The 14,589-nt window shown below is 42.4% G+C and overlaps 1 protein-coding gene across 1 annotated transcript; it reads left to right on the plus strand.

Moving 5' to 3' along the window:
- Positions 1 to 7,132: 7,132 nt before the first annotated feature.
- On the plus strand, positions 7,133 to 14,362 carry LOC138680980 (interleukin-17F-like). The gene is made up of 3 exons (XM_069768167.1): positions 7,133 to 7,243; positions 9,755 to 9,957; positions 13,335 to 14,362. Exons 1-3 carry the CDS (start codon positions 7,211 to 7,213, stop codon positions 13,564 to 13,566), a joined length of 468 nt encoding a protein of 155 aa, XP_069624268.1. The 5' UTR covers positions 7,133 to 7,210; the 3' UTR covers positions 13,567 to 14,362.
- The last annotated feature ends 227 nt before the right edge of the window (positions 14,363 to 14,589 follow it).

The raw sequence follows: 14,589 nt of genomic DNA on the forward strand, positions 1-14,589 counted from the left end.
AGCACGGCAGCCAGCCAGGGGCAGAGATCAGAGCAGCGAACGTGCTCTCTCCATCCACAAACAATGTCACACTGGCTGCCTTCTCTTAACCCCTATGTGTGCCTGCCTGGCTGCACTGACTGAGTGAGAAGATGCTTGTGTCAGAGCTGGCACATAGGGGTTAAGAGAACGCAGCGAGCAGTGACTTTGTGGGCGGAGAGAGCATGTTATCTCCTGCTCTGCTCTCCCAGCTGTATCTATGACAGCGTGAGTGGGCCCCCCTCTCTCCACAGGGCCCCGGTATTTGCCCGATGCGCCGGGTGCTGATGTCGGCCCTGATCACGAACCACCTAACACTCTATGTCTGAGAAACAAGGGGTATAGTTTCTCATTGTGGAGTGTGACATGTCAAGCCTGACATGCCAAGGTGAGGAGACTTTTAAGCTAAACACAGTATCTGAAAATTGAGATTTTGGTTTTGGATTTCATCCTAAGTCATGTGACAAGGCTCATTAGAGAGTCGATATTGATTTTTAGGATTGCAACTTCTTATCGGTGGCACTAGAGTTCTAGTCCTCTTCCTCTTTGAAGAGACAATTTTCATACTGTTTGTCTGAGAAATGGAAGCCTACAAAATTTTTAAAAGTTTTTGTTCACACTTACAGATCACAGAAATGTACTCTACAGTACGGGATAGTGTATGGTCGAGAAATGTAGCCCAGGAAAATGTTTCAATGATTTTTGGCTGTGTTATATAACACAAAAAAGGACCGCAAAGCACATAAAACATGATTAATCAAAATATATTCAATTTTTTCAGCCCCCACAAAAAACTGCAGCTATAAATTTGCCAAAGAACTGCACAGCCCTAATTCCTGTGTCACTCTTCCTGCTCCTGCTACTCTCTCTCTCACTCCCCAGGCTAAATGCAGATTGTATGTGATACAAACCATTAGACCTTAGAAGGGCTGTTAGCAAGATGGTTCAGCTTAAGCACAAGTATCAACACTACAGGCCTCTGATTTGTTGCACTGTGCACACAGCCTATCTGGTGGAGATACAGAGTTGCTGAGGTGAGAATAGGCTGCTCACACTGCTGCCCACCCTGGCTATCTGATCTAATGCTGGAGATAACAATAGATATTGGGGATACAGTTATGCTCAAATGTTTACATACCCTGGCAGAATTTTTGCCTTCTTGGCCTAATTTTCAGAGAATATAAATGATAACACCAAAACTTTTTCTCCACTCATGGTTAGTGGTTGGGTGAAGCCATTTATTGTCAAACTACTGTGTTTTCTCTTTTTAAATCATAATGACAACCCAAAACATCCAAAGGACCCTGATCAAAAGTTCACATACCCGATTTCTTAATATTGTTTATTGCCCCTTCTAACATCAATGACAGCTTGAAGTCTTTTGTGGTAGTTGTGGATGAGGTTCTTTATTTTCTCAGATGGTAAAGCTGCCCACTCTTCTTGGCAAAAAGCCTCCAGTTCCTGTAAATTCCTGGGCTGTCTAGCATGAACTGTGCGCTTGAGATTTGCCCAGAGTGGCTCAATGATATTGAAGTCAGGAGACTTCAGAACCTTCACTTTGTTCTGCTGTAGCCAATGACAAGTCGACTTGGTCTTGTGTTTTGGATCATTGTCATGTTTGAACGTCCAAGTACGTCCCATGCACAGCTTCCAGGCAGATAAATGCAAATTTGCCTCCAGTATTTGCTGATACCATGCTGCATTCATCTTTCCTTCAACTTTGAACAAGTTTCCTGTGCCCTTGTAGCTCACACATCCCCAAAACATCAGCGATCCACCTCCGTGCTTTACAGTAGGAATGGTGTTCCTTTCATCATAGGCTTTGTTGACCTCTCTACAAATGTAACGTTTATGGTTGTGGCCAAAAAGTTCAATTTTGGTCTCATCACTCCAAATCACCTTGTTCCAGAAGTTTTGAGGCTTGTCTCTGTGCTGTTTTGCGTATTGTAGATGATATTTTTTGTGGCATTTGCTCAGTAATGGCTTTCTTCTGGTGACTCGACCATGCAGCCCATTTTTCTTCATCTTTCCTCCTTATTATGCATCTTGCTACAGCCACACCGCTAGTTTTCAGAGAGTCCAGTATTTCAGCTGATGTTATTTGTGGGTTTTTCTTTGCATCACAGACAATTTTCTGGGCAGTTGTGGACAAAATTTTTGTTGGTCTACCTGACCATGGTTTTGTTTTTACAGAGCCCCTGATTTTCCATTTGTTAATCACAGTGTGAAGGCTGTTGACTGGCATTATGAATTTGTTGGATATCTTTTTGTATCCCTTTCCTGTTTTACACAGTTCAACTACCTTTTCCCGTAGATCTGTTGACAATTCTTTTGCTTTCCCCATGACTCACAATCCAGAAACGTCAGTGGCTGGATGAAAGATGCAAGAGTCTGTCTGGATCATAGAAACTCACTCTGCTTTTATGCACACTCTGATTACAAGCAAACAGGTCACAGGTGAGGATGTTACCTTTAGTAGCCATTCAAACCCATTTGTGTCAACTTCTGTGCATGTTATCAGGCGAAATCACCAGGGTATGTGAACGTTTGATCAGGGCCATTTGAATGTTTTGTGTTTTGGGGTTGCTTTGCTGCCTCTGGCACTGGACTGCTTGACCGTGTGCATGGCATTATGAAGTCTGAAGACTACCAACAAATTTTGCAGCATAATGTAGGGCCCAGTGTGAGAAAGCTGGGTCTCCCTCAGAGGTCATGGGTCTTCCAGCAGGACAATGACCCGAAACACACTTCAAAAAGCACTAGAAAATGGATTGAGAGAAAGTACTGGAGACTTCTAAGGTGGCCAGCAATGAGTCCAGACCTGAATCCCATAGAACACCTGTGGAGAGATCTAAAAATGGCAGTTTGGAGAAGGCGCCCTTCAAATATCAGGAACCTGGAGCAGTTTGCCAAAGAAGAATGGTCTAAAATTCCAGCAGAGCATTGTAAGAAACTCATTGATGGTTACCGGAAGCGGTTGGTTGCAGTTATTTTGGCTAAAGGTTGTGCAACCAAGTATTAGGCTGAGGGTGCCAATACTTTTGTCTGGCCCATTTTTGGAGTTTTGTGTGAAATGATCAATGTTTTGCTTTTTGCTTCATTCTTTTTTGTGTTTTTTCATTTTAGACAAATTAAATTAAGATAATAATACCAAATAATTTGTGTTTCCAATCATTTTCAGGAAGAAACTGAGTATTATCTGACAGAATTGCAGGGGTGTCAATACTTTTGGCCATGACTGTATCTCTGAACTAATCTCCCGATATCTTCCCTCACGTAATCTCCGGTCCACCCAAGACCTCCTTCTCTCCTCCACACTTATTCGCTCCTCATCCAACCACCTCCAAGACTTCTCCTGAATATCCCCCATCCTCTGGAATTCTTTGCCCCAACACATCCGACTATCAACCACATTTGGATCCTTCAGACGGAACCTGAAAACCCATCTCTTCAGGAAAGCCTACAGCCTGCACTGACCCCGCTGCCTCCTCACCACTACCGGAGCTACCGCCTCACCAACACCGGAGCTCCTACAACCCTCAACCTATTGTCTCCATCCCCACCATCCTGTAGAATGTAATCCCGCAAGGGCAGGGTCCTCGCCCCTCTGTATCAGTCTGTAATTGTTAGTTGCTTACTGTAAGTGATATCTGAAATTTGTATGTAACCCCTTCTCATGTACAGCACCATGGAATCAATGGCGCTATATAAATAAATAATAATAAATAAATAAATCTCCTGTATATTATGTCACTGGTGATCACTGTATTATTACCTATATACTATATACAGAGCTCCAGTGTATAATGTCACTAGTGATGGTAATATGTGGTCTGGTCATGTTATGGTGGTATTTGTCCCTTTTATGTGGTATTATTCAGTCACTATGTGGTGGTAATATGTAGTTTGGTCATGGTGTGGTGGCATTTGTCTCTTGTATGTGGTATTATATGTCACTATGTGGTGGTAATTTGTGGTCAGGTCATGGTGTGGTGGTATTTTTCCCTTGTATGTGGTATTATTCAGTCACTATGTGGTCTGGTCATGGTGTGGCAGTATTTGTCTCTTGCATGTGGTATTATTCGGTCACTATGTGGTGTGGTCATCATGTGGTGGTATTTCTTAGCTGAATGTGGTATTATTGGTCTTAGTATAGTGGATTGTATTGTGTATGGCGGTCATTTGTTCTCTCTGATATTAATTAAGAGAAGATTCTTTATTTCCATTAGAGATTAAATACTTGGAACAAGATGCACTTACAGGGGTTCTCTGGTGAAAAAAGGAATCACCTCTCCACAGTAATGACGTAATGACATATTGGTTGGTGGGGGTCTGACTGCTTGGACCCAATTAGCAGAATATGGAATTTTTATCACTAATAAACTGGAGCGTCATGTGCAACTTGACCAGCACTGTTCCATTTATTCTGTCAGTGGCTGCGAGCGTTGCGCTTGTTTTTTTTTTCTCGAAGCCCCAGAGAGAATAAATGGAGCTGGGATCAGACATTCCACCTGCCACTGCATTTTAAAATGAGGATGTGTCCTTTCAGGGATAAAACTTCCTCATTCTTCCGATTGGTGACGTTTCTAATGGTCGGATCTAAACGATCACTCATCCTGAGGAGCCCATGGATCGGTGATAACCTGTTTTAATCAAAGATCCCCTTTAATGTAAACTACCGTAATTAGTTATGGGGGCGCACAGTAGATGTGCAGAAGCCTCCTGTGTTTTACAGCCAATGCTCCGCTATAATGGGGATAACGACTTACAGATATTTGCATAATGCTGTAGGGTGGGCTCCTTGGGTCAATTCGATTAGGGGGCCACAGATACCCCAGTCCGACCCTGATCACGGTCATGAATCCATCTAAAAGCAAAAGAGCAAAATAGGGTATTCAGGGACAGCAGCCCAGCCATCAATGTAAATAAAAATTAGTATTTGTTGGAAAAGAGCAGGTCGGTTCTTGCAGTACAGAAAAAGATTCCGTAGATAATATTCCCGCCAGAAGAAGGGAATTTGAGGACCGATGATCTGATATCAATGCATAGAACTGATTGTCTTTTGTGAAATTAAGCAGGATGGTCTTGCAATAAGGAGAAGGGTTATGACTACTGATGAGTGAACGTGATGAGCCTAACAAACAGGCAATCCCTGCATATGTTGCGGCTGACGAACAGCCAAGAGACATGCAGCCGCGGAGTCTCGAACATATCTTTTGAGCACGCCGAAGACACTCGGTTAGCACACAAGCATGTACGCTCATCATTAGTTCTGACCATTGAATCCCTCCATAAACAGAAATACTAAAGGGGTCTTCCACTTAGACTTCTTGCTTCTATTGGCCAGCGCACTATTAAAATAGTAAAATCAGGTTGAACTCATCTTCCCTGGGTCTAGCCTCCGCTCTCCGCTGCTCCTCTGGTCTCTTGTTACAGTGGTGATGTCACAAGAACATATCACTGCTGCAGGCAATCACTGAGGTCAGTTGGCTCTATCTATGTAGATGACATGAGCTGGGCTCAATAGGCTGGAGCCATGATGTGCACTGTAGCAGTGACGTTGTCACACTTGTGGGTGTGGACCCCTTGTACTACAGACCAAGCTCAACCTGGGGTTGGCATGACTAAGCGACCACCTGGTTCTTCACTAGAGCCTCTGATGGTGAGGTTAGGCTTGAGCCGCAGGTAGCTGCCTGGTACCATTCCAGAGCAGTCCCCGGTATTGCAGCAGTTGACTCTAAGGGTCAGGGATGCAGGTACGAACTCTGAGTGTCAGGCAGGTAGCCACCAGGTGCCGCTCCAGGACAGTCCCCGGTACTACAGCAGCTGATCCCAAGGGTCAGGGACACAGATTTGGACTGGACAGGATCAGGATCATTGGCAGTATGAATATTGGTTCTGGTTCAGACAGAACGGGTTCAGGTTCGGACAGAATAGCTGGTTCAGACAGAACGACTCATTCAGACATAACAGTCTCTGGATCATTTGCCCAATGATACACTGGTACAGAATTATGGAATGAATTCAGGAACAGGAACCTGACAACGGATTAGTAGGTTGAACACACAATAGGAAATGAAGTTGCTCAGGAATCTCCCTAAAGGTGAGGGTGCCTTAAATAACTAATGCCTCTCAACTATAGGCTTGGGACACTTCGGGAATGCGCGTCGTGCTGCCCATTTAAGAAGCAGAGAGCTAGGAGACCTGCACGATGAGTGTTAACCCCGGAATCTGGGAACTGTGGTGGGAGGCAGAGCAGAAGACACCGCTGAGCAGCTGTGGTGGTGAACATGTTTGCATCCCTTCTGGGGCAAAGGAGGGGCGCCATGCAGACGTCACCAATGCAGCCAGTACACAGAGACTAGTGGAGCAGTGGAAAGCCGAGGCTGGACCCAGAGAGGATGAGTAATACATGACTTTATTTTCGTAACACAGCCCTAACCCTATAGAGGACAGAAAATGATTAGAGGAAACTCCCTTTTATAGGCAACCGAGCTACAGCAGGAACAAATGAAGTTGAGCCGTTTGACCACATTGCACAAAGACCGCCAGGAAGAGGTCTCCAAAGAATATGCAGAGTGATATCTAGACAGTAGATCGAAATAAAGCAACCAGTGTCAGGTTGCTGCTGCTAAAGCAATAAAATGATGGGGTGCATGGACAGACATATTATTGGTGCAACCTGTGCAGCCGTACAGGGGCCCAATAGGTAAGGGGGGGGGCACTACCACCTCTAAAGCTGCAAGCGGCTTCGGTCATAAACAGAACTATTGGACTGCAAAGGGCCCATACACTGTTCTTCTATAGGGGCTCTTTTCTGTCTTTGTCCACCATTGATGGGACGCATGCAATACATGTACTCAAATAGTCATCTTAGAAAGGCTCTGAGTACAATGTAGGGCAAAGCAATTAGTCAAGTGGAAAAAAGCGTTGAATTTGCAATTTAATTTTCCTTCTTTGCAGCGGAAATGAAATTACAATCTCTCGGTCTGTTACAGTGGTGGCTTTTGAGGTAAATGTGACACATTTGCTAAGTGTTTTTTTTTTTGTATAATTAGTACATCGCGAGCCCAACCAGTCAAGTGAGCTCTGAAGCCACAGAACGAAAGGTGTGGCCTCGCCAGATTTATAACACAGCCACAGGCTCGTAATACCCCCCCCAAACATCGGCTCCCCTCCACCAGGCATAAGGATGAAGCAGGCGAGGAACCGGCTACGGTGGCAGGTAACACATTGGTCATTTTTTGGCCTATACATTATGTTTTTAGATTTATTATTATTATTATTTCAATTATTTTATTATTTTTTACTTTTTTTAAATTTGTTGGCTAAAATGCATTTTTTAATGAAACTTTTTCAAATTTATGTTTATTTTTGTATTTGTACATTGCAAAAAAAAAAAACTCCTTAATGGTCTATACTATTCCACAGAACTATTTGGATAGTTTTTTTCTCATTTTTTTAGGTCAAAGGAATATTATTTAAAATGATCTAATGTCTCAAGACTTCTCCTTATCTCTTTCATATTTTTTAAATTCATGCTTTGTGCAAAAAATCATTTTCTAAATAACTGATCAGGGAATTTCGAGGTTACAGAGGGATGATCTCATTCCGGACCCTCACCTATAACCCAGAGTGGAGAGCAGGTACGGGAGTCTCATAGGCTGGAGACAAAAAAAAGTGAAGAATTTTTTGGAGGATACAACCCCAAAACCTACTCATAATTCTAAGGGAAATCAACTTCCTTTAAATTAGGGAGGGGGGTATTATTTTTTTTTCTGATAAGATTTTTTTTTTTGAGGATACACCCCAAAACCTACTCATTCTAAGGGAAATCAACTTCCTTTAAATTAGGGAGGGGGGTTTATTATTTTTTTTTTCTGATGAGTTTTTGAAAAGCACCAGAAGATTTACAAAAAAAAAAAAGTGCATGGAATATGCTTCAATCTAGGCAATATCTAATCAAAAAGGTCTCAGGAGGAGAAAAAACTCTTCCAAAATTTTTCAGGGAAAAGAAAAATTCCTCCAAAAACTCCCCTAAAGAGGAGAATTTCCTGAATTGATTTCTGCTTGAAAAACTTGTCACTTTTGAAGGCCTCAGAAAACTCAGTGTGAATATGACCCTACTCCGGAGGACCACGCATTATATAGACCATTGAAGTTAGTGGATATTGTGTAATACTTCATTTGTCCTGCGGTTGTGCTGTAGAGAAAGGGAACACTTGACGGTAAGTTCTTCCACAAGTTACGTCTGAGCTAAGAGTTGTGTCCAGCGTGGCTGGTCCTTGGAGGACTGGAAGGATGAGTATAGCTCTGAAGAAACCAAAGTCCGAAAAAGAGGTGTCCAAAAATTATATCAGACATACTCTGCTGGCAGTAGAGGTCCTTGCTTGGTTTGATGGTGGTGCTGGTGGGGCAAAGGGGCAAAGCAAGATGCGACATCCATTGGATGATAAACGTTTTTTCGCTTTTATTTTTTCTTCCTTACCTCCTTCCAAGAATCATAGCTGCCCAATTTTTTTCTGCCGTCATACTTGTCCAGCTGTTGTTTTGAACGTCACCATCTGTTTTACCTTATAATGTAGTGAAAAAAATTGGATAAACCAACACAATTTTCCCCCCAAAATTTTGTTTTGTAAAGATGACCCGGCAGCATGATTCTTTGGGTCAGCACGATTATGGCAATACCAAACTTGCATAGTTTATTTCTTTATTTTTATAAACTGTAAAAAAAAACACGTTACTTTGTGTCACCAATTTCTGAGAAATGTATTTAAAAAAAAAAAAAATTTCCATCGATGCAGCTACATAAGGGCTTTTTTTTTTTTGCATGGTGGGTTGATGCCTTTATTGATACCAATTTGACGTTTATACTTTTTGATTGCATTTTTTCAGGGAAACCCCACAATTCAGTTTTGATTTTTTTTGTCTCTTAATTGTGTTTATTAATTTTTTGATAGATCAGACTTTTTCAGTCGTGGCGATACAATAAATAGCATATTTTTGTATTTTATTTTTTTTTTAAGAGAAAAGGAATGGTAATACAAATTTTTAGATTTTCTAAATTTCTGCTATATTATATTTTTTAAACTTTTTTTTTATACTTTATTTTCTATTGCCTTTAGGGTATTTCATAGAATGTTCGAATTGGAAGGGACCTCCGGGGTCATCGTGTTCAACCCCCTGCTCAATGCAGGAGTCATTAAACCATCTCAGGGTTTTAAAATATTTAGTGTTGCACCCTTTGCTGAAATATATGGACATCATAAAAGGCCGTCTGCGGACGGTTATGTTGACATTTCACGTGTAGTTTAGGGGGCTATCCTCTGCATGTTCGAGAAGAAATTTCAATAACTTGATGATCAACAGGGGTCCGAATGCTAAGACCCCTCTTGGCCATGAGAATGTGGCTTTAAAATGTCCCAGTAAAGTAGAGCTGTGGCTGCGCATGCACAACAGCCCCCATTCGTTGTCTATGGGACTGCCAGCGATAACCCAGGTATCTTTGGTAGGCCACAAAGATGGATAAGTGGTGCACATGTGCGACCACCTCTCCATTCTACTGGGGCAGTTCAAAGCCACAATCTCAGGGCCAGGAGGGGTCCTAGCGATCAGACCCCTAGTGATCATCAAGTTAGAATGTTTTCTTGTAACCGCAGAAAAGGTACCGGTAATTGGAATAGGAGAGGGGAGTTTCCGACTGGGGTAAAGTCTGACCTTTTCACTACTTCTGTAGGTCGTCATCACCATTATGGCTCTGCTACTCATCCCCCATCCCGTAGACGGCGCGAAGAATCCCACTAAAAAGAACAAATGCTTCAAGAATAAGAAAGGAGTAAACTTCATCCAGGTGCGCGTGGACAAACCCGTCAACCATGAAGTAGATGTCAGTGGAATCAGAAGTTTCCCGAAAAGAAACATTGTGCCCTTTGAATATAAGTAAGTGATAAAAATAATGGTGAAAGCTATTTTTCAATAATCACTTGATTATATATACACTGCTCAAAAAAAATAAAGGGAACACTAAAATACCACATCCTAGATACAGTGCCTTGCAAAAGTATTCGGCTCCCTGGAACTTTTCAACCTTTTCCCTCATATCATGCTTCAAACATGAAGATACCAAATGTAAATTTTTGGTGAAGAATCAACAACAAGTGGAACACAATTGTGAAGCTGAACGAAATTTATTGGTTATTTTAAATTTTTGTAGAAATTCAAAAAACTGAAAAGTGGGGCGTGCAATATTATTCGGCCCCTTTAACTAAATAATTTGTTGCGCCACCTTTTGCTGCGACTACAAGTCGCTTGGGGTAACTCTATCAGTTTTGTACATGGAGAGACTGAAATTCTTGCCCATTCTTCCTTGGCAAACAGCTCGAGATCAGTGAGGTTTGATGGAGATCATTTGTGAACAGCAGTTTTCAGCTCTTTCCACAGATTCTCGATTGGATTGAGGTCTGGACTGTGACTTGGCCATTCTAACACCTGGATACATTTATTTGTGAACCATTCCATTGTAGATTTTCCTTTATGTTTGGGATCATTGTCTTGTTGGAATCCAAATCTCCGTCCCTGCTGAAGCAGGCCCAAACCATGATGCTGCCACCACCATGTTTGACAGTGAGGATGGTGTGTTCAGGGTGATAAGCTGTGTTGCCTTTACGCCAAACATATCGTTTGGCATTGTTGCCAAAAAGATCGATTTTGGTTTCATCTGACCAGAGCACCTTCTCCCACATGTTTGGTGTCTCCCAGGTGGCTTGTTGCAAACTTTAAACAACACTTTTTATGGATATCTGTAAGAAATGGCTTTCCCACCTCAGCTGTAGATCTCCGCAGTTCATCCAGAGTGATCATGCGCCTCTTGGCTGCATCTCTGATCAGTCTTCTCCTTGTTTGAGATGAAAGTTTAGAGGGACGGACGGGTCTTGGTAGATTTGCAGTGGTATGATACTCCTTCCATTTCAATATGATCGCTTTCACAGTGCTCCTTGGGATGTTTAAAGTTTTGGAAATCATTTTGTATCCAAATCCGGCTTTAAACGTCTCCACAACAGTATCACGGACCTGCCTGTTGTGTTCCTTGGTCTTCATGATGCTCTCTGTGCTTCAAACAGAACCCTGAGACTATCACAGAGCAGGTTCATTTATACGGAGACTTGATTACACACAGGTGGATTATATTTATCATCATTAAGCATTTAGGACAACATTGGATCATTCAGAGATCCACAATGAACTTCTGGAGTGAGATTGCTGCACTGAAAGTAAAGGGGCCGAATAATATTGCACGCCCCACTTTTCAGTTTTTGAATTTCCACGAAAATTTAAAATAACCAATAAATTTTGTTCAACTTCACAAAAATTTACATTTGGAATCTTTACATTTGAAGCATGGTATGTGGGAAAAGGTTGAAAAGTTCCAGGGAGCAGAATACTTTCACAAGGCACTGTATCTCTGAATGAAATATTCCAGTTGCAAATTTTTATTCATTGCATAGTGTAATGTGTTTAGAACAATAAAACATAACAATTATCAATGTAAATCAAAATGAATATCCCATGGAGGTCTGGATTTGGAATGATACTTAAAATCAAAGTGGAAAATCAAATTGCAGGCTGACCAACTTCAGTGGAAATGCCTCATGACAAGGAAAAGATGCTCAGTATTGTGTGTGGCCTCCATGTGCCTGTATGTCCTCCCTACAATGCCTGGGCATGCTCCTGATGAGGCGGCGGATGGTCTCCTGAGAGATCTCCTCCCAGACCTTGACTAAAGCATCCGCCAACTCCTGGACAGTCTGTGGTGCAATGTGACGTTGGTGGATGGAGCAAGACATGATGTCCTAGATGTGCTCAATCGGATTCAGGTCTGGGGAATGGGCGGGCCAGTCCATAGCTTCAATGCCTTCATCTTGCAGGAACTGATGACACACTCCAGCCACATGAGGTCTGGCATTGTCCTGTATTAGGAGGAACCCAAGGCCAACCGCACCAGCATATGGTCTCACAAGGGGTCTGAGGATCTCATCTCAGTACCTAATGGCAGTCAGGCTACCTCTGGCGAGCATATGGAGGGCTGTGCGGCCCTCCAAAGAAATGCCACCCCACACCATTGCTGACCCACTGCCAAACTGGTCATGCTGAAGGATGTTGCAGGCAGATCACTCTCCACGGCGTCTGCAGATTCTGTCACGTCTGTCACATGTGCTCAGTGTCAAATGCCAAGCGTCCTGCAGTGTTGGGCTGGGAGCACAACCCCCCATCTGTGGACATCGGGCACTCAGACCATCCTCATGGAGTCGGTTTCTAACCGTTTGTGCAGACACATGCATATTTGTGGCCTGCTGGAGGTCATTTTGCAGGGCTGACAGTGCTCCTCCTGTTTCTCCTTACACAAATGCAGAGGTAGTGGTCCTGCTGCTGGGTTGTTGCCCTCCTATGGCCCCTCCACATCTCCTGGTGTACTGGCCTGTCTCCTGGTAGCGCCTCCAGCCTCCTGACACTACACTGATAGACACAGCAAACCTTCTTGCCACAGCTCGCATTGATGTGCCATCCTGGATGAGCTGCACTACCTGAGCCATTTGTGTGGGTTGTAGAGTCCGTCTCATGCTACCACGAGTGTGAAAGCACAACCAACATTCAAAAGTGACCAAAACATCAGCCAGAAAGCATTGGTACTGAGATGTGGTCTGTGGTTCCCACCTGCAGAACCACTCCTTTATTGTCTTGATAATTGCCAATAATTTCCACCTGTTATCTATCCCATTTGCACAACAGCATGTGAAATTGATTGTCAATCAGTGTTGTTTCCATAGTGGACAGTTTGATTTCACAGAAGTTTGATTTACTTGGAGTTATATTTTGTTAAGTGTTCCCTTTATTTTTTTTAGTGTAGTTTTAAATATGAAAAAAATAAACTAAAGCAGATTACTACAACCCATCCCTCAAGCAATCTGTCCCTTTTAGCTAAAATGTATAAATATAGTTATTCGTCTAGAGACATAACCAATTGCCACCATCGTGTGGGGTACATTTGTTTAGCTTGCCAGGTTTTTTTTTTATTTTTGTTTTCCAGTTTGTACATGGTTACTTTTTTTGGTATTGCTATGTTCATGCCTAATCTATAAAAATATATATTCTTATGAAATATATGTGTATATAATTTACAGTGTGTATATTTATATTATAATTACGTAATTTATGGCTCAAAGTAAAAAAAAAAAAAAAAAAAGTTAAAATAAAAATTAAATGTAAAACAAAATAAATTTGCAAACATCGTTGAAGCTAAACATTCCTCTAATCCACAGGCACATTATGAACCCGAAAGGGTATCCAGAGCGGATTGTGGAGGTCGTCTGCTCCAATAAATGTATGGGCAATGAAATGAACGCGGAGCAGATTAAAAGGAACATTCATTACCTGAAGAGAGAGGGCGACCTGCTGGTGCTAGGCGAGATGGTAGTGACTGTAGGCTGCACGTGCGTCTACCCCGAAGTGAGGGAACAGCAGAAGACATTATCTTTGTATATCGCCCCATGAACATTGCTGCTCACTGGGCCCTCGGAGGGCGGACATGAAACAGGCGGTAGACTATGAACGGAGCCCGGACACCGCTCGGGCGTTAAATTTTATTTCTATGCTTAACCTTTTATAGCACGCACCCACTGACCCCACAACTTGGGAACTGGAAAAACTGGGGACCCCATATACAAACCCAATGAAAGGGTACCCAACAGTTACCCAATTTAAAGGGATATTCTGATAACTCCTCACTTATCAGCTGGATAGGTGATAAATGCTTGACGGATGGTGGTCCAGTACCTGGGATCCTTCCCCTATTTGACTGGTGCAGACGACACAAAATAGCCAGGTGCCGTGCTTTGCAGTAGTCGTCCTGGGGAAGTTTTATTAGGACATCACGGAAAGCGGCATGCTCTTATCCCCTATGCAGTGGAAAGTATTAATATAAGGAGGGCTGTTCAGTTATTGATTTTATTTTTTCCTTTTAAATACATTCCCATGACACCTGCTCCATGCTGGGAGTTGTAGTTTTACAACTGCTGGAGAGTCACACCCTCACTAGCCAAATTCCTTATAATAAGATACATGAGGACATTGTGATGTTACAGCGCCTCCTAGTGGACAAGTGCAATATCTTCAATTTCCTGAGTTGCAAATGAAGAGTCTCTCAAACCGAAGATCAGATCTAATCTCCTCTAGATGAGCTATGAGTTAAAGGAAAATGAACTCTGTGCTACTGGGTTATTAGGGGCCCTGAATAATGTGAACAGCGACCTCTCTAAAATATATTACTATTAAAAACATTGGTGCTTTAGATTCTTCTTTTGGCATCTATTGTAAAAGGAACAGTAAGGGCACAACACACAGCAGCCGACTTCAGGACAACACAAGTTTCTGCAGTCTCAACTCAGAAATTCGCAAATTTTTTTGGGTCAAGTTTCCAGAATCAAATTTCTACTTAAGTGTCAAAAAGGACCGGGAACAACGTGTGAGCTCTAGTGATAAGCGAGCGTTCTCAGATAAGGTGTTATATGAGCATAC

The sequence above is a fragment of the Ranitomeya imitator genome, chromosome 5 (assembly GCF_032444005.1).
Source record: "Ranitomeya imitator isolate aRanImi1 chromosome 5, aRanImi1.pri, whole genome shotgun sequence".
In the NCBI taxonomy this organism is placed as follows: domain Eukaryota; kingdom Metazoa; phylum Chordata; class Amphibia; order Anura; family Dendrobatidae; genus Ranitomeya; species Ranitomeya imitator.